Source organism: Sinocyclocheilus grahami, unplaced genomic scaffold, assembly GCF_001515645.1.
Source record: "Sinocyclocheilus grahami isolate Dianchi unplaced genomic scaffold, SAMN03320097.WGS_v1.1 scaffold421.1, whole genome shotgun sequence".
NCBI lineage: Eukaryota > Metazoa > Chordata > Actinopteri > Cypriniformes > Cyprinidae > Sinocyclocheilus > Sinocyclocheilus grahami.
The window spans coordinates 1,871-27,906 of record NW_015505600.1 but is presented as its reverse complement, the minus strand read 5'-3'; the positions used below and the strand labels follow the sequence as shown (position 1 = coordinate 27,906).

General features: G+C 36.1%; 2 protein-coding genes across 3 annotated transcripts in view; one reads left to right on the top strand and one right to left on the bottom strand.

Annotated features, from left to right (window-relative positions):
* The window catches only part of LOC107551345 (actin-related protein 2-B), a 25,746-nt gene extending 12,733 nt beyond the window's left edge, over positions 1-13,013 (bottom strand). For both annotated transcript variants that reach the window (XR_001604756.1, XM_016232919.1), the window contains exons 1-5: positions 12,882-13,013; positions 8,837-8,947; positions 4,555-4,770; positions 3,181-3,253; positions 2,931-3,067 (exon numbers count right to left, since the gene is read on the bottom strand). Coding sequence is in view for 1 of the 2 variants with exons in the window: in XM_016232919.1 (XP_016088405.1) it covers positions 2,931-3,067; positions 3,181-3,253; positions 4,555-4,770; positions 8,837-8,947; positions 12,882-12,929 (585 nt within the window). In the remaining variant the exon portion in view is untranslated. The remainder of the gene's footprint in view (positions 1-2,930; positions 3,068-3,180; positions 3,254-4,554; positions 4,771-8,836; positions 8,948-12,881) is intronic.
* A 1,268-nt stretch (positions 13,014-14,281) lies between these two features.
* LOC107551344 (PHD finger protein 10-like) lies at positions 14,282-24,970 on the top strand. Its single transcript, XM_016232918.1, has 10 exons — positions 14,282-14,415; positions 14,798-14,904; positions 16,272-16,402; positions 16,564-16,647; positions 16,944-17,086; positions 18,816-18,965; positions 19,194-19,303; positions 19,436-19,586; positions 21,310-21,429; positions 22,153-24,970. The coding sequence occupies exons 1-10, from the start codon at positions 14,347-14,349 to the stop codon at positions 22,225-22,227; spliced, it is 1,140 nt and encodes a 379-aa protein (XP_016088404.1). The 5' UTR covers positions 14,282-14,346; the 3' UTR covers positions 22,228-24,970.
* The last annotated feature ends 1,066 nt before the right edge of the window (positions 24,971-26,036 follow it).

Genomic DNA, 26,036 nt, shown 5'->3' with positions numbered 1-26,036 from the left:
TCCGGCCATCTGTTCGTGACCTCAAGCTGAAGCGAACTTGGGTTCTGCAGCAGGACAATGATCTAAAACACACCAGCAAGTCCACCTCTGAATGGCTGAAGAAAAACAAAATGAAGACTTTGGAGTGGCCTAGTCAAAGTCCTGACCTGAATCCTTTTGAGATGCTGTGGCATGACCTTAAAAAGGCGGTTCATGCTCGAAAACCCTCCAATGTGGCTGAATTACAACAATTCTGCGTAGATGAGTGGACCAAAATTCCTCCACAGCGCTGTAACAGACTCATTGCAAGTTATCGCAAACGCTTGATTGCAGTTGTTGCTGCTAAGGGTGGCCCAACCAGTTATTAGGTTTAGGGGGCAAACACTTTCACACAGGGCCATGTAGTTTTGGATTTTGTTTTCCCTTAATAATAAAAACCTTGATTTCAAAACTACATGTTGTGTTCACTTGTGTTATCTTTTACTAATATTTAAATTTGTTTGATGATCTGAAACATTAAAGTGTGACAAACATGCAAAAAATAAGAAATCAGGAAGGGGGCCAACACTTTTTCACACCACTGTAGCACTTGTAAATGATTGCTCTTTTGTTGGTTTTGATTGCTTCTATTGTCCTTATTTGTTAGTCGCTTTGGATAAAAGTGTCTGCTAAATAACAAAATTTTAAGATAATGTAAATGTAAATAACAAAACTAATTTTTTTATTTTTATTTTAAAACAAGCCCCAAATCAAATAAATAAGTAACACAAATAAAATAAATCTCTTCATATAAACAAACTAAGGCTTTGTCTGTGCTCTTTCCATTTAATATTAGAGACAACCACTGCATTTTAATCATGATCCAAACAAAGATGCTGCATACATGCAACATGAGCAGTTTTTAATCTAAATTAGATTGTATAATATCGAAATTTGAAGCAAAAACAGAATGGTTTGACTTCAGTTTTGTGAAATTATGCATAAAAAATATCTGCATGAAACTGAAACAGCAAACGAGACGCAGATTCACTCGCTGCCAGCAGGTGGCGCTTAAAGTGTTTCCTTGGTTTCTGCTGTAAACAAAGCAGCGCTGCACTTATGAACTTTAATATGCATTATAAAGAGGCAAGATGAAAAGAAAAAACACCATCGAAAGACAGTAATCCCGATTTGTTTAGCATCTCAACCGATTTGAATCGTAACATATTTAAATCGATTTTCAACCGGCTCGCGGTTAATCGTTACATCCCTATTAGCAACCAAATGTTAGGCTACATCGCGAATATGTAAACGTACGGATTCGTGCCGAGTTAGTACTGTAGTACGTTAGCCCAACGCTGTTTCAGTTTTGCTTTAAAACTAATTTGCTTATAGGTGTGGCGCTTATAATAAATGTTGTGAATAATGAATGCCACTATAATGTTTATAGTGATTATAATGTTTGTAAAGTTTGATTTATCGATATTTAACATTATTTTTGAATGTAGTAATAAAATGTGACCGAAATGTTTGTATGCATTATTTTCGGGGGTTTTTTTCCGTATTCGTCACTCTTGCCTATCAAAATGCTTGCTACGGATGCAAAAATGCAGAAAATCGAACCTGATCCAATTTTTTTTATGACGGACGAAAGTGTTATAAATGTGATTGACACAACATGAGGTTGTATTTATTTTTTAACATGTGAAAATTTCATATGAGAATTTCGGACTCGGTGTGCAAGGACCTATACACACACACTGATGCAACATATATATGTGTTTTTTTTCTCAACAATCCAATTTTGACCCTGTGCGACTTTTTTCCAGAAAGTATGGTAAACACTTCTTAGGTGACAAGTCAAGAGTTTAAAACTGAATGCACGGTTTCATTCCACCACACTGCTTTTCTATAGTTTTTCTGCATAAACAGATGGATGTGTTTCACTCTTGCATTCGCGTATCGCATCTTTTGCAGCTTTTCGTACAGGGCACAGCATTCTAGAAATGCAGGGCTCAAGTTCAATACAAGTTATATACAAGGGATAGTTCACACAAAAATGAAAATTCTATCAGCATCTATCACTCATTGCATTCTAAAAGTCAATTCCTATATGACTTTGGAACATGAAAGAAGACATTGATGGTAGCCAAATAGTTTTGGTTCCCATTGACTTCCATTGTATTTTTTGTCCATACATTGTTTGGTTACCAACATTCTTCAAAATATCTTCATTCATGTTGTACAGAGGAAACAAATGCATACAGGTTTGAAATGACTTAAAGGTGAGGTAACAATGACAGAGTTTTCATTTTTGGGAGTCCCTTTAAACTCTTAAAAAGCATATCTCTATTGAGAGGGGGAACTATGACGTCAGAAACCGGAAGAGTAATTTGCCGCGGGCTCCTTCGAGATTTTCCTATGGGGTTTTATAATGACACTTTTCAATTTATGTGGTAAACATATCTTGACGATACTTTTACATTTTCTTCTACAACGTAATCAGCACACACTCACATCCAAAACATTCTTATCTAGTTACTTATTAAAAACATACGTTTTCAAAAACGAACAGCTTCAAAATGTGTGTTTTGGGTATGGATGCGTGTAATTTACATTTTAGAACAAAACGTAAAAGTATCGTCAAGTTAACCACAGGCTTTATTTTACTCATAAATTGAAAAACCCCATTATAAAACCCAATAGGAAAATCATAGTTCCCCCACTCTATATCATGTTTTTTTTTCCCCATTTCATTCCAAGACCCTGCATTTTGCAATTTCAAACACAAAAATGGACTGAATAATACAAAAGGTTTGCTTTAATGTGTAAATAGGGCAATTTAGGGTAATGTGGGCCATCTGAGGTCTCACGCGTCAAATGAGGAAATCAAAACAAAGTTAAATTAGATACTTAACAATAACATTATTTTAAACAAGATGCTGAAGCATGTCAACTGAAATATTGTGTACCTTAATGAGATAGCGTGTAATGTCCCGTCCTGCAATGTCCAGTCTCCTTGTAAGATGGGGCAGAGAGAAGCCCTCATACACAGGACAAATATGGGTGACTCCGTCGCCTGAATCCACCACCACCCCTGTCAACAGGCCTGGGTGTAGCACAACACACAAATACTGATACAACGTCTGAAATAAGTGACGCACTGATAGTTGACACACTAGCTACAATAAAATGTTTGTGGATAAACAGTGGATAACTCACCTTGAGCATAAAGTGTAAGAACAGCCTGGATGGCGATGTAAACACCTGCAAACTGGTATGTCTCAAACATGACCTAAAGGACAGTGGGACATATTAAGAAAAATCATTATAATAACACCAGACCCCCTATTAGCCCAGTTCAAAAAGAATTTCCTTTCTGAATAGTTCTGCTGCTCATCACAGATGTATGTATATCAGCTATTTTAAACACTGTCAAAAAAACTATTTATCCAGTTTCAATGCATAAGTGTTGGATTTGCTCTGAATGTGTGAAACTTCATTCATACAGCCACTATAGCTAAAAAGAAGCAGTAAACGGTAAAACTATTTGAGCTACAAACCAGTGTAATGATTACAATAATACATTAAAATAATATAATATGATAACAAATACCAGTTTGCAACATTAAGCAGCATAACAGACTATTTTTGTACAGCTAAAAATAACTGGAAGCCCCATACATTCAAGTTATAAAAAAATGAACTTCTACCCACTATGATGCACCGTTAATAGACAAATAGACAAAAGGCTTTTTCCTCACCATGTCTGAAGTGACAATGACAAAAACATAAAATACAGTACTGTTCAAAAGTTTCTGTAAGATTTTTTAAATGTTTTTGAAAAAGTCTCTTATGCTTACCAAGGCTGCATTCATTTGATAAAAAATAGAGTGAAAAAAGTAACGTTGTGAAATAACCGTTTTCTATTTGAATAAAATGTAATGTATTCCTGTGATGCAAAGCTGAATTTTCAGCATCATTTACATGATCCTTCAGAAATCATTCTAACATGCTGATTTGCTGCTCAAGAAGCATTTATTATTTATATCATTGTTAAAAACAGTTATGCTGCTTAATAATTTGAGTGGAAACCGTGATACAGGATTCTTAGATTTTTCATGATTCTTTGATGAATAGAATGTTCAAAAGAACAGCAATTATTTGAAACAGAAATGTTTTGTAACGACGTCAAAATACATCCTTGTTGAATAAAACTAGGATGTAACTAGATTATTTTTAAGACTACTCAGTAAAAATCTTCCTGATCCCAAACTTTTGAATGGTAGTGTATATTGTCCAAACTATTGGGAGGCTCGGCCAAACTTGTGTCATACTAATTTCCAGATCAGATACTTAAATTACCTTTTAAGTTACGTTTTGAATCTGGATAGATTTCACACTAAAATAGGTAATTTTGCACTACGGTAATAAGAAACTCGTGCAAATCACCATTATAGCAATATAATACAAACTTAGGAGGGTAGGCTTTATTTGACTGTATGGAAAGTAAAGTATATATATTTTTTATTTATATTTGAATTATGTGGTGAAATGCACCTTGGAGTGATTGACATGAATGGTCTGATTACACACCTCTATGATCTTCTCACGGTTCTTGGTTGGGTTCATGGGAGGTTCTGTGAGGAGGATCTTGCAGTTGCGCGAGTTGATATTGAGCTTCTCCGGACCGAAGGTGTAATCCCATAAGTGCTTCATGTCATCCCAGTTCCTGACGATGCCGTTCTCCATGGGATAGTTGACCTCCAGCATTGAGCGCAGCTCACTCGCTTCGTCTCCCACCATCAGATCCTGAGCAATCACAGGTCACAGGTTAGAAAAACCACTTCACCTCATGATGACGAAACCTGAGGTCAGTATCCACCAAAAAAATTTCAATGTGGCAGCCCAGCATCAGCATTTCCACAACAGATGCACGGTACCGGGAATCTCTCGTCCCAGATTTGCCACATTCTGTGCGGAGTTACAGTATGAGGCACGAGGAAGCCTCATGTTAAGGTTCATGGAGAGCTTGAGCACAGTAAACATGGCCGCCGGGGTGAGATGAGCGTATGGACAGATGCTGCGCTCGTTCACTAGAACCAGCATGCATCCATGCACAACGTGTTAAGTCATTTTCATTCACAGGCTTCTCTGCTCACAGTTTTAGCATTGACTTTAAGACCCATTTACAATAAAGACCGTAATTACAGCGTCACCATTTTTCTCAGTAAATATATTTCTAAAGGTGCCGTTGACATGAAATTTTCACCAGATGTCGGTAACAACCCAAGTAATCCATACATACAAAGAAAACAAAACAAATAAGTTCAGAAATTAAGTTCTTTGTAATAAAATGGAATGACCCAGGGGAAAAGTATTGAACACGCTTACTGAAATGTATTTAATACTTCGTACAAAAGCCTTTGTTGGTCATGACAGCTTCAAGATGCCTCCTGTATGGAGAAACTAGTCTCATGCATTGCTCAGGTGTGATTTTGGCCCATTCTTCCACACAGTCTTCAAATCTTGAAGGTTCTGTGGGCCTCTTCTATGAACTCTGATCTTTCGTTCTAATTTTCTATTGGATTCAGGTCAGGTGATTGGCTGGGCCATTCTAGCAGCTTTACTTTCTTTCTCTGAAAGCAGTTGAGAGTTTCCTTGGCTGTGTTTGGGATCATTGTCTTGCTGAATTGTCCACCCTTGTTTCATCTTCATCATCCTGGTACTGTAGGTGTTGGGACTGAACCAGCTAATATTAATTTCCACTGACTAGGGGCAGGATTGCTTTCTAATTACTGATAGATTTCAGCGGGTGTCTTGGCTTTTCATGCCTTTTTGCACCTCCCTTTCTTCATGTGTTCAATACTTTTTCTCTGTGTCATTCCATTTTATTACACAGAACTTAATTTCTGAACTTATTTGTTTTGTTTTCTTTGTATGTATGGATTACTTGGGTTGTTAACGACATCTGGTGAAAATTTCAAGTCAACAGCACCTTTAGAAATATATTTACTGAGAAATATGGTGAAGTGCTCAATACTTATTTTACCCGCTGTATATCGATAATTATAAAGTTTTAATAATCATTCTAATTACATGAGAATAGGGATATCCATATTACAACTATATCAATAGCGACACAGAAGAACGATATAATTTGAATAACTTTTTTTTCCAGTTGATGAACGATAACAAAATGAAGAGCCAATCAGAATCCACCTACGTTTAAAGAGCTCATGCATTTAAAGCAGCAGACAACAAAACTGCAGAGTATTTTTGAATAAACACGTTTACAGATAACAAATTGGGGCAAAAGTTGTGTAGTGTATTTCAGCCTTTAGTTTATTCTTTGGTAACAGTTATGCTATTGCTAATACCTCTAATAACTAACTAGCAAGGCCCCGAATGAAGAACCGGATGTTAATTGTACAGATTATCACGTGTGCACAAATACCAAAACAGGCAAAGATCAGAAACCGAGAAAACAGACAAGGCAAGGCAGCTAACGAGGGCTCTGTAGAGTAGCTATTACTGCTGGCGATAAGCGCATACAATACTCGGCCGTTAGAAAGGAGTGAGAATGAGTGTTAAATAGTGAGTGAGTGTAACATATCAAATGTTGAAAGTGAGACATTTTGAAATGTCATGCCAAATATTCGCTCATTTTGGATTTCATGACCGCTACACATTCCAAAAAAGTTGGGACAGTTAGCAATAAGAGGCCGGAAAAGTTAAATGTACATATAAGGAACAGCTGGAGGACCAATTTGCAACTTATTAGGTCAATTGGCAACATGATTGGGTATAAAAAGAGCCTCTCAGAGTGGCAGTGTCTCTCAGAAGTCAAGATGGGCAGAGGATCACCAATTCCCCCAATGCTGCGGCGAAAAATTGTGGAGCAATATCAGAAAGGAGTTTCTCAGAGAAAAATTGCAAAGAGTTTGAAGTTATCATCATCTACAGTGCATAATATCATCCAAAGATTCAGAGAATCTGGAACAATCTCTGTGCGTAAGGGTCAAGGCCGGAAAACCATACTGGATGCCCGTGATCTTCGGGCCCTTAGACGGCACTGCATCACATACAGGAATGCTACTGTAATGGAAATCACAACATGGGCTCAGGAATACTTCCAGAAAACATTGTCGGTGAACACAATCCACCGTGCCATTCGCCGTTGCCGGCTAAAACTCTATAGGTCAAAAAAGAAGCCATATCTAAATATGATCCAGAAGCGCAGGTGTTTTCTCTGGGCCAAGGCTCATTTAAAATGGACTGTGGCAAAGTGGAAAACTGTTCTGTGGTCAGACGAATCAAAATTTTAAGTTCTTTTTGGAAAACTGGGACGCCATGTCATCCGGACTAAAGAGGACAAGGACAACCCAAGTTGTTATCAGTGCTCAGTTCAGAAGCCTGCATGTCTGATGGTATGGGGTTGCATGAGTGCGTGCAGCTTACACATCTGGAAAGGCACCATCAATGCTGAAAGGTATATCCAAGTTCTAGAACAACATATGCTCCCATCCAGATGTCGTCTCTTTCAGGGAAGACCTTGCATTTTCCAACATGACAATGCCAGACCACATACTGCATCAATTACAACATCATGGCTGTGTAGAAGAAGGTTCCGGGTACTGAAATGGCCAGCCTGCAGTCCAGATCTTTCACCCATAGAAAACATTTGGCGCATCATAAATAGGAAGATGCGACAAAGAAGACTTAAGACAGCTGAGCAACTAGAAGCCTGTATTAGACAAGAATGGGACAACATTCCTATTCCTAAACTTGAGCAACTTGTCTCCTCAGTCCCCAGACGTTTGCAGACTGTTATAAAAAGAAGAGGGGATGCCACACAGTGGTAAACATGGCCTTGTCCCAACTTTTTTGAGATGTGTTGATGCCATGAAATTTAAAATCAACTTATTTTTCCCTTAAAATGATACATTTTCTCAGTTTAAACATTTGATATGTCATCTATGTTGTATTCTGAATAAAATATTGAAATTTGAAACTTCCACATCATTGCATTCTGTTTTTATTCACAATTTGTACAGTGTCCCAACTTTTTTGGAATCGGGTTTGTAGATTGATTCTGTCCAAATTAACTCAAACTGTTAGTTTTAGTGAACCAATTCAAAATGTTTTGTTTATCCATGGCATTTTAGATATTCAAATTTTTTTATAAAAATATATTTAAGTAACTCTTGCTGTGTGTTTGTTATTGTATGATGCATAAATAAATAAATACACACATAAATAAATCTCCTTGGAAGCGTTTGAGAGAGGCGGGGCATAGAGGACCTACAATAATGTACAGTATTTGAAAAATAATGTGTTTTTTGAACATTAAAGCATGTCAACATATTCTGTTACACCAAATACACAAAATAATGATCTTTAAAAAAGCATCATATGACCCCTTTAAGCCATTTTAGAGCAAATGCATAAATAGAATTGTATGTCTATATTGAATATTGTGTATACTGTATATTATATTGTTTTGGCTATATCACCCAGTCCTGGTTATAAGGAATGAGATACTCCACAAAATAAAAGAAATCAAATCATGAACACCTGAATGGTGCAACACACTCTCCTCAGCAGGCGATCAGTGTTAAACAAAACACACGTCAGGCTGCACTTACCATTTTTTTGTTATTCTACTTCATGTGAAGAACAAGGAAAGAATGTAAGTATAAAAAAAGTTAAAACAGGAGAGAATGAAGGCTTACTTTAAAACAACTAAGCTAAATATGTTTCACAAATTAACTTTGATAACCCATCAATAGACAGAGTAGTATTCAGAAAAGGCCACAACAAACTCCAAATGGATCATCTGAGCGGCCAGAAAGTCGAGGTTGAGTGCGGAGCTCACCTTAATCTCAATGTTGCCCACTTTAGCTGTGGAGCGGATGATGGGCCTGCCCACCAGTGCTGGGAAGATGTGCTCTGGGAAGTTGGATCCGGCATAGCCACACTTGACAAACTAAATGATTGAGAGGGAGAGAGAGAGAAAAGTAATGTGTAAAGTAATACTGTGTTCATCATCCTCTAATTCTTTAAACAGGAGAGCCAACAAGACAGCAAAACAAAACTTAATTTTTGACTCCATGTTGATAATTGGCCATTGTTATGGTTCGCTGGTGCAGAGGTTATGATGTATTTATTAATAGGGTTCCCACACCTTTTGATAAAAAAAAATTCTTTGACTTTTACAAGTGTTTATGATTACCAGATAAAAGTATCAATTAGATTGCACTCACAAATAGCAGTCTATTAAATATTTTATAGATGAGCATAATTAGAAAAACGCCTTATTTGGGGGGAGGGGAACTTTTCAATAACCCTGTAAGATTTAGTTAATTAACATGACTTTTCAATGCCTGGAAATCACCATTTTAACATTTCCTCATATGTACAAGTTTTTAATAAGAATGCGATAATACACAAATGGGTTAGGCTATAAAGATATAAAATAATCAAATAGAGAAGTTAGCATCACCCTGGTTTCCTTTAAGAAAAATCATAATAGATTTTTATCCGATTTTTCACAGATTTATGTATAAATAACCTCCAACAAATGTTTATTATTCTTACATATTTTGTGCACAGGTCATAATTTTTCAAGGCTGATTCTGATTGACGATTTTTTTTTTTTACAAGCAATTGGGCTGATTCTAATATACGATTGCCATTGTTTAAGCAAATCTATTTGTTGATTATTTGCTCTTTTAAGGTCGAACTGGCCATAAACAATAAAATATATGTAGCCACTTAAATTAGAGGTAACCACTGCATTTTAATCACAATCCAAACAAAGACGCTGCACACATTTAGCATGAGCGTCTATTCTCTCCTGCTTCACTTGTGTCCAGTGTCTGGCCTCTGTTATTGTCCTGTTTACAGATTCCATAATATTTCCACACGAATGGCATTTTAGTAAATGATTGCAATGCAGTTTGTGTGCAAGTTCGGAACAGATATCGGCCAAAATAAAACATCCAGCTCCTATTATTTGCCGGTCGACCAGTGCATCTGTATTGTTCCTCATGATAATCTTCACGAATGAACACAACTTTTATTAAGTCTAAATGCAATTGGCAGATGTAAAAAAGCTCAAATCATAGGCTAAAAGGAAATATACGATGGTCGCATGACTTCAGTATCACCACCGCCACAAAGTTTCTGACAACTCTTTATTTCCAATCTAAACGGTGGAAAGTTTGAGGTAGACCGCAAGAGCATGAGTATAAACACAATACGTTTGTAAAGCAAAATAATGAGTCGATGAGTTTTCCTGCTCAGCGTGATGAAGTTTAATGTCACCAACAGCCTCTGTAGTAGGGCTGCACGATTAATCGAATGCGATTGTCATGCGCATTTTGTTGGTAAAGCCTGTTCTGTAATCAGCAGGAAACCATCATCACGTGCTTTCAGATGGAGCAGCATTTACTACACATAGCCGTAGTTCACTGACAAGTTACGCAAAAAATGCGATTTATCGTGCAGCCCTACTCCGAACTCACTTCATAACATCAGTAGAGTGTTTGAAATAAATCCTTCTGTGAGATGATGGTGACTTCTTACACAGAATAAGGCATGCAACATATTTCATAGTATTCTAAGCAGTGATAAAGGCATTGCATTATAAATATACTTTATTTGAATGAAAATTATAATAATAAGAACTCCGATAAACCGTATATTGCCGTAGTCGTGTGTTTATTAGTCACGTTGAATCAATGAAAGCAGTTGAATCTTCTGTTTATTCAGCTGTATTTGGAGCTTCAGCAAGAGAGCGCCCTCTGGCCTCCGGATGGAGATTTACTGCTGATCACAGAACCGTGCTTCACTGAAAGATACGCATGACAATCACAGCTTCTGTCGAATCGCGATCTCGATTCCATTTCGATTTATCGTGCAGCCCTACTCTGTAAGACACTTTAAGGTAAGGGTAAGGGTTTTAAGACACTTATAAGTTTAAGTGTGGTAAAAAAAATAATACTAATAATAAAATAAAAATAACAAATAAGTGGGGCACTACTGATTAATTTTATGCTGTAGTATAAAATGTGAAAATATCTTGGGCTTGTGTTAACCACACACCTTATTTCAGGCCTACAACGAATTTCCGTGTTTTAGGTCTCATTTCTGTGGCATTCTATAGTTCATTTAGAGGTCTGCACATTTTTATAAATGTGTTTTTAATTCGTTTCTTGACTTAATTCAGGCTCACCAGACTTGCAACAACAAATCAATGTGAACGTAATGAAGCGATTGATCTGTTAAACTACAACTAAACAACTGACTTATTGAGAACATACTATATTGTTTAAGATGTTTAACGGTAATTCTCCATCCAAAGCTAGAGCCGTAGCCAAGCAAAATATTCAGAACAGACTGGTTTCATCCTTCAATGACAGCTTGCTCTATGAATCAATCATCCCCAACAAATACTCGTTTGCATTAAACTCAATAAATTGTTTCTCATATCCCTCAGCATATTCCAAAAATGGTCTGAAGGCTTTCAGGCTCATTTATTGGTCATCGGACAAAGTAGAGATGCTTTCTCTGAGCAAGCTGTGGTTTTAACAGGTGACATCACTTCCTTCTGAGCCTGACTCAAGGCTCTCTGCTTCATTGGCTGTCCTGACCTAAAAAATGCTGCTATTTACTAAAAACACACTAATATTCCTGAGCCACAATTATTTCCAGATTCCAGAGTTAAAAACCTGCCCAGGTCACCCACTAGCCAAACATGACGTGAAATGGCAGGACAGATGGGACATGGATAATAGTGGAAGGAAATATTATAGTATACCGAAATTTATCAACGCACGGGGTGTGAATGGAAGGAATAGAAGGGAGGAGTCAGTTCTAACCAGGCTGAGGTTTGACCACACAGGGTTAAATAAAACATTGTTTTTGTTAGGTAAAAGTCAATCAGATGAATGTATGGAATGTAAAATCACAGAAGATGCAGAACATATATTGTTACATTGTAGGAAGTATAGGGAAGAGAGGATTCGATTAAACCAAAAGATAAGCCAGACAGGAAGAAAATGGAGCCTTGAGGGTGTTTTGGGAACAACAGGAGAGAAGGGGTTAAAGATGCACAGGATGCTGTTGTGGAATATCTGAAGGATACAGGGGTATATTATAGGATTTAGATAGTAGTGCTATAATATTTATATATATATATAATGTAAAGTGCATTCACTGAGATATAATCCATGCTGCATACTCCGATACAGTAGGTGGCGGTATGCACCTGATATGTCATGGTTGCAATCCGCCATAAAACTAACAAGAAGAAGAAGAATGCATAATGACTTACTCTTCTCATCTACAAAGATGAAACTCGATTTACACTCGAAGTAACACCACCCGGTGCTTGCAATATATGCAAAGCGTTATCAAAGCAAGTGGATGATTTCACAACAGGCAGCATTCATAGATCAACTGTAACCATAGCGACGCAAAATTCATTTTAATAGTCTATTTTGGTAGCTGAATGACTGGAGCAAGCCAAGACCCTGCTAGCTGCAGAACTTGCAACTCGGTGTATGCTCATGCAACCGACCCATAAACGAAATATTTACTTGTGCCACTGTATTTATATTATCATATCGCGATATATCAGGATAATATAACCAAACCAAGCCACATTTAGCAGGAACTGTGCATGCTGTTAGCGTCTAATGCAGTCTGTGGAATAAGTAAACGCTGATTTTTAAACAGGATAAATATAGAACATAAATCACTTTAGAGTCGGGTAAGACAGAGATCTCAGTAGAGAAGAATATGAGGGCAGCTGTCAGACATTCCTTACAGATGCGCTAAGCGTTCGTGACTTCCTGTTAGTGGTCTGTCTGCCTCACCAGAAATAAATATGTCAGGTGTTAGAGTTGCGGACGTACCCCTGTTCCGTTATCACAAACCACCACCTTTCTTCCTTGGCTGTCCATCTTTCAAAGCCCCGGGGCCGTCAAACGCAGCTTTCTGAACACAGTGCTTCAAGCACTCACTCAGCAGTAGCAGGATTCACTTCCTGATCCAGACAGAGACGCTCGCGAAAGCGGATCAGCCCGTTGTTTCACAAGCCCCGCCTCCCGCGTTCTGATTGGCTGATAAGACTTCCATGCGGTCTGCGATTGGACAGTTAGGGAGTCAGTCATGGAGACTTCACTGCAGTAAACACATTTCCCTTAATCTGTCGATTATTTTCTATAATATTTTGTCATCAATCAATAGTTTCAATAATTTGTAACTTCTAATCTATAGGTACAGTAGAAAAATACAAAAAAATTCAAAATATTTGTGAATTTCTTGAATTGGTTGAATCTTTATTTGACCCTCTAACTCCATCACTCCCTATTCTAATTCTATTTTATCTATTTGTTTTACTCTTTAAGACTCTATTTGCTTTCTTTTGTTTTCTGCTTGTTTTCTTTAAAAAAAGGCTTCTAACACTAACTTTCTCTCTATTCTTTTTCTATTCTATCTATTTATTTTCTTTATATATATATGTGTGTGTGTATGTATATATATATGTGTGTGTGTGTGTGTGTGTGTGTATATATATATATGTGTGTGTGTGTGTGTGTGTGTGTGTGTGTGTGTGTGTGTGTATGTATATATGTGTGTGTGTGTGTGTGTGTGCGCATGTATGTACAGTGGGGAAAAAAAAAATATTTAATCAGCCACCAATTGTGTGTGTGTGTGTGTATGTGTATATATATATATATATAATTCCTTGCTACGTTTACTGCGTTGGGCAAACTGACACTTGTCATAGCACTTGCATATTGTTGCTCTTTTGTTGATTTTGATTGCTTCCATTGTCTTCATTTGTAAGTTGCTTTGGATAAAAGCATCTGCTAAATGACTAAATGTAAATGTAAGATATTAAATAATAATATTAATCTTAAATAATTCATCAGGATGCTCCATGGCTTTAAGTAGAAGACACAAGAAGACATTACCAGACATTCATTGTTTCACTTTAAAAGACATTAACAAATGACATAAGGAAATGGGAGTGCAAACAACATTTATTAAAAAAAAACTTCAATGAAAGAAAAAAAATCCTTAATAAATAATTGATTAATAAATTAATAAATAGTTATGTCTCTTCAATGAATTATTCAAACACACAACAAATAGTTCCTATAATTTAAGTATAAATTGTTCCAATTAAAAGTACATCAAATATAAACAAGAAAGTGATTAAAAATGAAATCTTGTTTTCAATATAAAATCTTTAAATGTATATATGATTACAGTGTGTGATTCACAGGGCTGTGTGTGTTGTGGTCGGAACGCTTCCTCGCGTTCTTAGTTTCCGGTCGGACTGTGACGCTCTTTCCGCAGCAGAACATCAACATGGCAGCGGTTCTTTCACCGAGACCGTGCGATAGCAATCCCGCGACTCCTGGGACGCAGTCTGTGAAGGTTTGTGGCTGCTCAGGGTTTCATCTTGTTGCACAGACAACAGTTATAGCATTGTATCTGCGTCTATGTCAACTGCGTCTATAACAGCGCGAATGTGAGCAACAGTCGTCTTTGTTTATTTACTATTAGCCTGCTAGCCGATGGAGCTAAAGACATAGATGAACAGACGATGCTCAGAGAAATGATGCTTTTAAAACAAATGAATGCATATGAACGGAACCCAGCTGTCTTCCTAGCTGTTGTTAGACAGTCATTGGTACTTTTCAAGGCCTCATAGTATGATTGTATGGGCTTCAGACCAAGGTAGCCCTTCTGAACATAATATCACTCAATCCAGATTGAAAAATCCTTATCGGAATCATGTTTCTGACTCTCCAAACAGGATGACATTGAGGAGAACTCCAGTGATGGCAGTCAAGCCCCCAAGAGACGCAGGATGGGGTCAGGGGACAGCTCCAGGAGCTGTGACACGTCCAGCCATGAGCTGGGGTGAGAGCTCATTACACACACTCTTACTCTCTCTATTGTGCCATGCTGATCTGGAAATTCCTTTTAAGGGAAGACGCCTAGGGGAAAAACAAACTAGTAGATATCAACATACTACCCCAGATTACTTGGCTATATGCAAATGAGGTATTATCCATATATATATATAGTCAAATTTTTTTGTATGTCTATTTTTATCACTTCACTAATATATATAAATATATATATAATCGTGATAATAAACTTCTGATTCTAATAAGAAAGCACCCCTACTACAACAACTTCTGAAAGTGAACGGTAGTGTTTTACTTGAGCATTACATACAAATTTAATTTTAACATGAGTTTAGGAACTGAATAATAAAAAGGAAAAGTAAAACATTGCTTAGTATTTACTCTTTGAATTCAATATGCACTGATTCGTATTTAAGCTACAAAAGTTATTTAGGTAAGAGCAGTGAGTGATTTTCACTTTCTTTTGTTCATGGCCCCAAATATTGCAAGCTGTAGCGATATGCATATTGCGATATGTACATTTGCGATATTTCGATATATTGCACAGCCCTTATATATATATATATATATATATGCTCTAATTTGCGTAGTTTTTTGCAGAGTGGATTTTGTATGTCTATATTTATCACTTCATAAATCTGAAAATACTGTCAGCATGAAAAGGGAAAAATAAAATTGTACAAACTAAAGGGAAAACTGCAAGGGAAAGTGCAATGAATAAATAATAAAGTGGAATAAAAGAAACACTTAAAAGTGATTTGGAATATTTTCTTCCCACTAGTCTAAACGACACCAAAATCCCAAAACTGACCAGTGCTTTTTTATTTTTGCAATTTTTACAAGTGCAATTTATCTCAAAATATTTCTTACCAGTCTTTCTTATGTGTTTGTTGGTTTGTTTCATATATTAATTTCTATTATTTATTATAAATATTCCTTTCCCATGACAAGGAATTATGTAGCTGTTTTTCCTCGAACCATCATTTTTCACTCATGTAGCTTCTAGTATTTCTATGAATCCTCACCTGTCATCTGGGGCCGGCTGCATAAACCGTTTAGACTAGTCTTAAAAAGTTAGTCATCTAATTATTTTTCTTAAAGACTTGTCATAACTTTTAAAAGTCAGTTATAAAAAAGTAGATTGGTCTTATTTGTATTGAAAAGGTAAGACTGGTTTCCTCTTGGTAACTGCTTGTTGGTCAAACTACTTCTTTAGACACAATCTTAACATGGTGGCTAAGTTTATGCAACTGGCCTCTGTTGATGGCTTTATTGGCTGGCCAAAACTGTTTTTCACTCTTTACTCTGACACATTGAAACTTTTACTGTGTATAGAGCCGTTCTGTTTCATTACAGACCAACATACTTTCCTGCGGAGAATCTGACGGAATACAAGTGGCCTCCGGATGACACCGGGGAGTATTATATGTTACAAGAACAAGTGAGCGAGTATCTGGGAGTCACGTCATTCAAGCGGAAATATCCAGGTATGAACAATAATAAGCGCCTTAACTGTCTGCAGGGAAAACTGAATTGAGAGGTTTTCACGTTATTTGTCAAATAGTGGTTATATTCTACAGATTCAGTTACTAATGACAGAGATGAATTTTTGTATTGTACTTTTTTTTTCTTCTCAACTTCATACCAGATTTGGAAAGAAGAGACCTGTCTCACAAAGAAAAACTTTATCTGAGAGAGCAAAATGTCATTACGGAAACACAGTGTACTTTGGGTAAGAATTCAGTTTTTCTCAGTTCTGTGTCTTTTATATCTTGAATGTATAAAAAATAATTAATAATAACTTTGTAAAATTGAAAACTTGTAATTCTTACCCTGAAAATATGCGATGGCGTGTCTGTATACAAACTCAAATAGTTCACTTTTCCAACACAGTGGTTTAATTCATAATTTGCTCCACTTGGCATTTCTGTAGCTTGATTTATTGTACTAGTTGTAATAAGAAGTTGAGTGTATCAGCCTAAGACTAAATGCAAGATCCCTATAGCAAAGTTCCTCTCTTCTCCCCAGGTCTCACTGCTCTGCGCAGTGATGAAGTCATTGATTTGATGATTAAGGAGTATCCAGCCAAACATGCAGAGTACTCTGTCATACTCCAGGAGCGAGAGCGCCAGCGGATCACTAAGGAATACTCTGTGAGCACTCTTAGTGCGGTGAGTAACACACACTCTTTTATTTATTATAGAATGTGTATATTAATCTTATATGGGACTCTTGGCGCTCTTTTTTTTGTTGTTGTCCTTTTTCTCGATCAAATCTTTTAGTAATCATCATAAAGAAGCCCAAGATTCATCCTGTGAAAACCATATAGAAATCGGACATTGCGTTACCATGGAAATGGTACTTTACAATCTTGTGGTGGTCTCCTCCCCCTTAGTGGGCGGTGTCAAGTGACAATCAAAACTTTTTATAATCTTGACAAAAAACATATCATTGGAAAGGTCTGAGTCTCAGGATTCTGATTTTGAGATAGAAGTAATATCGACAGAGAAATCTAGACATTTGTGACCGAAAAATGCATTAAAATAATTAAATGGAGTTTGGATGGCATTTGTTTGTGGTATAACGCCCTAAATAAAATCTCACAGGAACCTCAATATTTTTCATATCAACTTCAAATTTGGAACATAACTGATTTAGATACGAGGCTTTAATTTTATACCAATTTCAGAGTAAAACCTGCTATGTAAAATATTTATTATATATAACGGGTTACCATGAAACCAGGGTCTTGTTCAGCGTCCTGGGGTGTTACAAAGTATTTGTGAAATCTAGCTAACAAAATATATATTGTGTGTTGGAGTGTTCCAGACGCTACACACATTACAAAATGCATTACGGTCTTTTACAATCAAAACTTTTTATAATCTTGACAAAAAACATATCATTGGAAAGGTCTGAGTCTCAGGATTCTGATTTTGAGATAGAAGTAATATCGACAGAGAAATCTAGACATTTGTGACCGAAAAATGCATTAAAATAATTAAATGGAGTTTGGATGGCATTTGTTTGTGGTATAACGCCCTAAATAAAATCTCACAGGAACCTCAATATTTTTCATATCAACTTCAAATTTGGAACATAACTGATTTAGATACGAGGCTTTAATTTTATACCAATTTCAGAGTAAAACCTGCTATGTAAAATATTTATTATATATAAAATAAAATTAGTATAGTGCATTTTCTTTACAGTAAATTTAAACTTTTTGATACTTTAATTTTTTTAAATGATTCCACTTTTGCAATAATCTGCTGATTTTTTTTCTCTAAAAAGAGACCAAAAGTATTCCAAAGTGTTCATAAATTACAACAATTTAAGTTTGGATAGTGCACTTTCATGCCTATTTAAAAAAAAAAATGGGGGGTGACGGTTAAGGGGTTAATTAATACTTTTATTCAGCAAAGATGCATTAAATTGATCAGAAGTGACTGTACGGTAAAGGCTGTTAAAAATGCTTTTTACAACTTTCTCAAAGAGTCCTGAAAACAATACCACAGTTTGCATAAAATATTAAACAGCACAGATGTTTTCAAAATTGATGATGATAATAATAATAATAAATGTTTATTGAGCAGCAAATCAGTTTATTAGAGTGATTTCTGAAGGATCATGTGACACTGAAGACTGGAGTGATGATGGTTAAAATCAACTTTGCATCACAGGAATAAATTAACATAAAATGTTGATAATGTTTGAAAACAATATTGATGTAATAATCTGAATAGGCTGAGTATTTTTTATTTTTTTTATAAAACAAATGCTTCAGTGATTTCTTTAAGGAAAGTCTGGTATATCCTTATATGCAGGGATAATGATAAATACTGGTTGTTCTTTGCTAAAAGTCTGTGAGTGCTAATGAACTGACTGTTTTCTTTCTAGCAAATGCAGCAACAGAATCCTCAAAAAGTTGAAGCCAGTAAAGTGCCCGAGTACATAAAGAAAGCAGCGAAAAAAGCTGCTGAATTCAACAGTAATTTCAACCGAGAGCGGATGGAGGAGAGGAGGGCTTATTTTGACCTTCAAACACATGTAGGATATGCTCATATTCTTTCATCTAATAATCTGATTGTGTACTGAGGTGTGTAAAATGCATAGAAAACCACCCAGAAAACCCAGGGACCTTCCTAACAATAGCCTGGCAACACCCTAGCAATGAGTCTGTTAGCACTATATTTCATGTTGGCACAATTTTGAAAACATGCTCTTTTTTTTTTTCTAGGTCTCATTGCTTGTTTGCATTTTCTCTTTTACCTGTAGATTATTCAAGTACCTCAAGGAAGATACAAAGTCCTCCCTCCAGAGAGGACCAAGACCGGTCCATACCCAGTTGCCCTCATTCCTGGCCAGTTCCAAGAGTACTACAAAAGGTGAATTTCCTGCTGAGCTTCTGATTTACCGGTTTATGATTTACTGTAGCCACCAGTGTACTTGAGAACGACGAACGCCTTGAATTCGTTCAGCACTCTGACTGGGTTGTTCTTGCCCATCCACATTTGTAGGTACTCTCCAAATGAGCTCCGCTACTTGCCTTTGAACACCGCTCTATACGAGCCTCCACTGGACCCAGAGCTGCCTGCCCCGGACAGTGATGGTGATTCTGATGATGGTGAGGATGGTAAAGAAGACGGCAAAAAAAATAAAGGTTCCTCAGTAAGTTGATAAAACTTCACAGTTTATTTTTTTCACTCTTTTACATTTGGACAACTGTAAAGCCAGGTGTTTGCTTTAAAGATATCAAATGCAATTTATTGCCTCAAAAGCAATCGAGTTGAATATTGATTTGATTTATTTTATTATTGTTGTTTTTTTTATGCAATCTGGCATGTTTCCAATTGAAACACGATATTCAGTGGGGGCAAAATTGAATTTATTTTTAATCTATTTATTTAGTTGTTGGAATAACATGCATGAATGACAAGGAAAGTGTATTAAGAAAGTACATGGGGTCCGTTTTAATTTCGTTCGCTATAAAGTGACCCCAAAACAACGTTTACAGTACCTTCTGCTTTCGTAATCATTTCCAAAATCCGAAGTGATATTTAAAGAGAAACAATGTAGGCTGGGACATGCATTATTAGTGTTAGCTAAAACTATTAAAACTGTTGATAACACTTTATTTTAAGGACAGATTCTCACTATTAACTAGTTGCTTATTGGCATTCATATTAGCTATTTATTAGTACTTATAAAGCACAAATTAAATGCTTTATTCTGCATGACCATATTTTAGATCACTTAATCCACCCCATACCTAAACTTAACATGCACTACGTAATACATGGTACATAATAACAAGGTGTTATCATAAATGAACAATTATTATTAACTAGCAACTTTATTTACGCGATATGTGTACTGCTAGACAATTTCCTCTTTTTTGTGTAATTCAGAGTAAAATGAGTGCCTTTTTATCATTTGAGTCACAGTTGCTAAAAGTTGCCAAATAAATTGTAAAAATTGCTAAATTTGTTGCTAGGTGCTTTTTGAAGAAAATGTTGCTAGGGTAGTCTGAAAAGTTGCTAAATCTAGCAGCAAAATTGCTAAGTTGGCAACACTGGGCAAAACCCGGCAGCGCATATATTTGCTGGCAACCCACCAAAATAAAAGCTTGCTGATTTCAAGTTGTAAAAGTGAAAATTATGAAAATTCATATTTAAAAAAAAAAAAAAAAGTAAATATTAGCATTTATTTTTTTAAGCTTACTATAAAATAATTGTATTTTAATTTAATACTCAATTTTTACTCCCTAAATATAATAGTATTATCACATTTTATTATTTTGTAACTATTTTATTTAAAAAAAAACAATAAATAGCTGCAATCATTTTTGTATCGTTATTATTTAGTGCTGTCAAACGATTATTTGCGATTAATCACATCCAAAATACAAGTTTTTGTTTACATAATGTATGTGTGTACTGTGTATATTTATTATGCATATATAAATACACACATATACAGTATATAGTTTGAAAATATTTACATGTGTATATTTATTCATATAATTTATATTATATATGTATAAATATATTTCATATATTAACATATTTTTCTTAAATATATGCATGCATGTGTGTGTATTTATATATACATAATAAATTTACACAGTACACACACAGATATTATGTACACAAAAACTTTTATTCTGGATGCGATTAATCACGATTATTCGTTTGACAGCCCTACTATTATTAATATAATTTTTTTATAGTTATATTTAATGGGTCACACTATGTTCACTGGGAGGAGCAAACCAAATCTCCAGCAGACCCCGGCTGAAAAACTTATGTGCACCCCTGATTATAAATAACATTACAACTCGCAGATAATAGGAAGTGTATTAAATTAATTTTTATGTCATGTTTACTTTCAGGACAGTTCATCAGGAAACACTTCGGATGGAGACAGCCAAGACAGCGCAATTCAATCCAAAGTCAAGAGCAAAGATGGCACTCCTCGCACCATCCAACACAAATCTGTCCCTGGGTACAAGGTAGAAGAAAAAAGCCCCTGATCTTTTTTTAAAATAACCCAACACCTCTCTTCTCCCCTTTTCGCCACCCCTCTTTTCCAGCACTTTCAGCAGAGAAGTCCTCTTTCTTCTGACTTGATCATCAATCAGTACATGGTCCAAACACACACACACACACACACACACACACACCTGGTGGTCATAGATCGGGACTGCATGTGTCAATGGAACTTCTTTTTTCGTTTGAAGAACGGCACCCATTTTTTCAGTGCCAGGAAACCCAGTGACAGTTCCTGTGTTCTGCACAAACCTTTGGAGCAATAACGTTTTTGTGTGGTACTGCCGTTAGTTTTTTTTTGTTTGTTTTTGCTGTGTGATGCGCTTGTGAATATATACATAATAAATTTACACAGTACACACACAGATATTATGTACACAAAAACTTTTATTCTGGATGCGATTAATCACGATTATTCGTTTGACAGCCCTACTTTTATTAATATAATTTTTTTATAGTTATATTTAATGGGTCACACTATGTTCACTGGGAGGAGCAAACCAAATCTCCAGCAGACCCCGGCTGAAAAACTTATGTGCACCCCTGATTATAAATAACATTACAACTCGCAGATAATAGGAAGTGTATTAAATTAATTTTTATGTCATGTTTACTTTCAGGACAGTTCATCAGGAAACACTTCGGATGGAGACAGCCAAGACAGCGCAATTCAATCCAAAGTCAAGAGCAAAGATGGCACTCCTCGCACCATCCAACACAAATCTGTCCCTGGGTACAAGGTAGAAGAAAAAAGCCCCTGATCTTTTTTTAAAATAACCCAACACCTCTCTTCTCCCCTTTTCGCCACCCCTCTTTTCCAGCACTTTCAGCAGAGAAGTCCTCTTTCTTCTGACTTGATCATCAATCAGTACATGGTCCAAACACACACACACACACACACACACACACACCTGGTGGTCATAGATCGGGACTGCATGTGTCAATGGAACTTCTTTTTTCGTTTGAAGAACGGCACCCATTTTTTCAGTGCCAGGAAACCCAGTGACAGTTCCTGTGTTCTGCACAAACCTTTGGAGCAATAACGTTTTTGTGTGGTACTGCCGTTAGTTTTTTTTTGTTTGTTTTTGCTGTGTGATGCGCTTGTGAAGGTAAATACCCTTATAAAATGAACCGTACTTAATATAGCTTAAAATACCTCTATTTATCTCTCTACCTGCCTGCTTGCCTGTCAGTTAAACTGAAGGGCATGCAAGCAATTTCATTTGGCTGCTAAACACAAAAAAAAAGTGTTAATAATCCGTAGATATGAAACAATTGAAGAAATATTAAGGGTGCACTCAGTAATGTTTTCCCTGGTTTACAAATGTATAGTCATAAGGAAAAAGAATCGAATAGGACTTTTGGAGAATGACTGATGCAGATTGCAGTCATGCCAGTCAAGTTATTTAATTCTGCGTTGAGCGGGTCACCCACTTATGGGTGCCGCAATGCTGAGATCACATGACCAGCTGGGTCTTGCAACCCAACCAAGTTACTAATAGCAATAAAAGAAGCACCAAGCACGTTCGCAGCGCTCAAGGCACATTTTCAAAGCTCTTTTCCATTAAGCAGCAGTAAGCCAATCTCCAAAAAGGATGAAAAAAATATGGATTAAAAAGGAATGAAATAAATTCACAAATAAACCGTCATATATTTGTTTTTTGAGACTCCTAACATATATTTGTGCATAGCATTCTATTTATTTGTGCATTGGTTTATTTTTTGTGAAACTTTTTTTATATTTATTTGTGAGTTCTAAACTATTTATTTGGAAATGCGCAACAATTCTGACCCCATTAAAACATCATAACAGGACCGTGCAAAGTTATGCCTTCATAAAACTTGAAATATAACTATTCCAAATATTGTAAAATGTCATTAATGCGCGCTTAGTCTTAAAGGGGTAGTTCACCCAAATTTCGACTCTCTGACTTTTGTGAAGCACAAAAGAAGATATTTTGAAGAATGTCGGTAGCCACAGTTTTGGTTACCATTGACTTCCATTGTGTGGACAGAAAAGTTAAAGTCATACAGGTCCGGTGAACTATTCCTTTAATATCGTTTAACTCTGCCTTTAACAGTTAAAGTAAACTTACTGAGTGCACTTTTAAAGTTCGCTTTATTTATCATGCTAGTGATGCATTACTCTCTTTCAGGCATGAAATGGTTATCAAACTATTGTTTGGTATAACATTGTCAAACTGAATATCAGTGGTTTTCTAAACTGACTCTCTGGGCACCTTAAATATGCTTGATATCTGTGTTTCCTTTGATTTAGTCTGATTAAATTGTGTAAGTTGCTTGTTTTCTTGTCAAAATGCTTACTGGATCAACAAAACGGTTTTACACATCACAAATGATCCACAATACAAAGCAAAATGTATACAAAGTGAATTACAACTACCAATAATTTGACAGTGTTATATAATGCAAGAAATTATTTAGCCCGCATATGCTTGCATTTTAAGATACATTTCTGCTTGCTTAAATTATGCTTCTTGCAATAGATACATTGTTTCTGACGGTTTTAATATTCTTGGTTGAAAAGGTTCATTTTTTTCTTGTGGAAGAAATGTTTGCATGATTTATTGGACCGTTTAAAGCAATTTTAAAATACTCCCCAGCTAAAGGCTCGTTTTAGCCCCATCATAGTTCTTATTAGTTTCCCCTGTAGTTCTGTTATCTCAGGAAGTGTGAGCGGTGTAAACTGTCCCAGGCTATTTTCTGAATAGCACACTACTACGAGTATGCATAGTTTTCTGTGCAGTACACTACAGTGCACATTGTGATGCCATTGCTTTATCCCACAATGCATTGCATTCTAACTGAATTCTAGAATGAAATGGAACTCTCTTTTTTTGTTTTTTTTACGCAAAATGGAATTTACCATTATTTTGCGATATGAGAACTGTACGGCACTCATGTAACTGTATAAGGTCATGTGACAACAGTGTCGCATACTACTGGTCGAAAACATTTTTTGTTGAATGTTGCATACTGTTTGACTTTTTTAAAGAGATGAATAGGCAGGGTTCTGAGCAGCCCCATTTATGTTTTCCCTTTTAACAATTAGTTCGCCTGTTCATTTCGCTTAAGGTGTTTTCTTTAGCAGTTCATTATCCTGTGTTTATGGGTAGAGAATATATCGTGCCGATAATTAGCTGAATATGGCCATGATATCAGTGAGGTGTGTGTTCTGGAAATTTGAAAACCTAGTTACACTTGAAACTAAATGATGAATGTTAATCTGATTTGAATGTGGTGTTTAAGTCATAAATCACTGCAGCACTTATGAAAGACGGTAGGTACAGCTTCTGTTGATCCTCTCACTGTACACTGTGTTGTTGGCTGATTTCCATCCCTCTTTTATGCAATCTCTCGAGTCGTGTTAAGAGTGTTTGTAGTTAAACAACATTCAATGTTCTTGTGTGTGTTTTTTTTGGATGTAATCCTACTGTGACAGAATTAAGGATTTTGTCCTTCCGTTAACATAACCGTGAGCTTCACTAACATCTAAATTTGTGAAGCACAAAAGAAGATATTTTGAAGAATGTCGGTAGCCACAGTTTTGGTTACCATTGACTTCCATTGTGTGGACAGAAAAGTTAAAGTCATACAGGTCCGGTGAACTATTCCTTTAATATCGTTTAACTCTGCCTTTAACAGTTAAAGTAAACTTACTGAGTGCACTTTTAAAGTTCGCTTTATTTATCATGCTAGTGATGCATTACTCTCTTTCAGGCATGAAATGGTTATCAAACTATTGTTTGGTATAACATTGTCAAACTGAATATCAGTGGTTTTCTAAACTGACTCTCTGGGCACCTTAAATATGCTTGATATCTGTGTTTCCTTTGATTTAGTCTGATTAAATTGTGTAAGTTGCTTGTTTTCTTGTCAAAATGCTTACTGGATCAACAAAACGGTTTTACACATCACAAATGATCCACAATACAAAGCAAAATGTATACAAAGTGAATTACAACTACCAATAATTTGACAGTGTTATATAATGCAAGAAATTATTTAGCCCGCATATGCTTGCATTTTAAGATACATTTCTGCTTGCTTAAATTATGCTTCTTGCAATAGATACATTGTTTCTGACGGTTTTAATATTCTTGGTTGAAAAGGTTCATTTTTTTCTTGTGGAAGAAATGTTTGCATGATTTATTGGACCGTTTAAAGCAATTTTAAAATACTCCCCAGCTAAAGGCTCGTTTTAGCCCCATCATAGTTCTTATTAGTTTCCCCTGTAGTTCTGTTATCTCAGGAAGTGTGAGCGGTGTAAACTGTCCCAGGCTATTTTCTGAATAGCACACTACTACGAGTATGCATAGTTTTCTGTGCAGTACACTACAGTGCACATTGTGATGCCATTGCTTTATCCCACAATGCATTGCATTCTAACTGAATTCTAGAATGAAATGGAACTCTCTTTTTTTGTTTTTTTTACGCAAAATGGAATTTACCATTATTTTGCGATATGAGAACTGTACGGCACTCATGTAACTGTATAAGGTCATGTGACAACAGTGTCGCATACTACTGGTCGAAAACATTTTTTGTT

Excerpts from the sequence above, each read along its gene's own strand:
- LOC107551344 (XM_016232918.1), top strand. The coding sequence starts at position 14,347 with ATGGCAGCGGTTCTTTCACCGAGACCGTGCGATAGCAATCCCGCGACT. Across the intron at positions 14,416-14,797 it reads CTGGGACGCAGTCTGTGAAG|GATGACATTGAGGAGAACTC; the intron begins GTTTGTGGCTGC and ends CTCTCCAAACAG. Across the intron at positions 16,648-16,943 it reads GGAAACACAGTGTACTTTGG|GTCTCACTGCTCTGCGCAGT; the intron begins GTAAGAATTCAG and ends TCTTCTCCCCAG.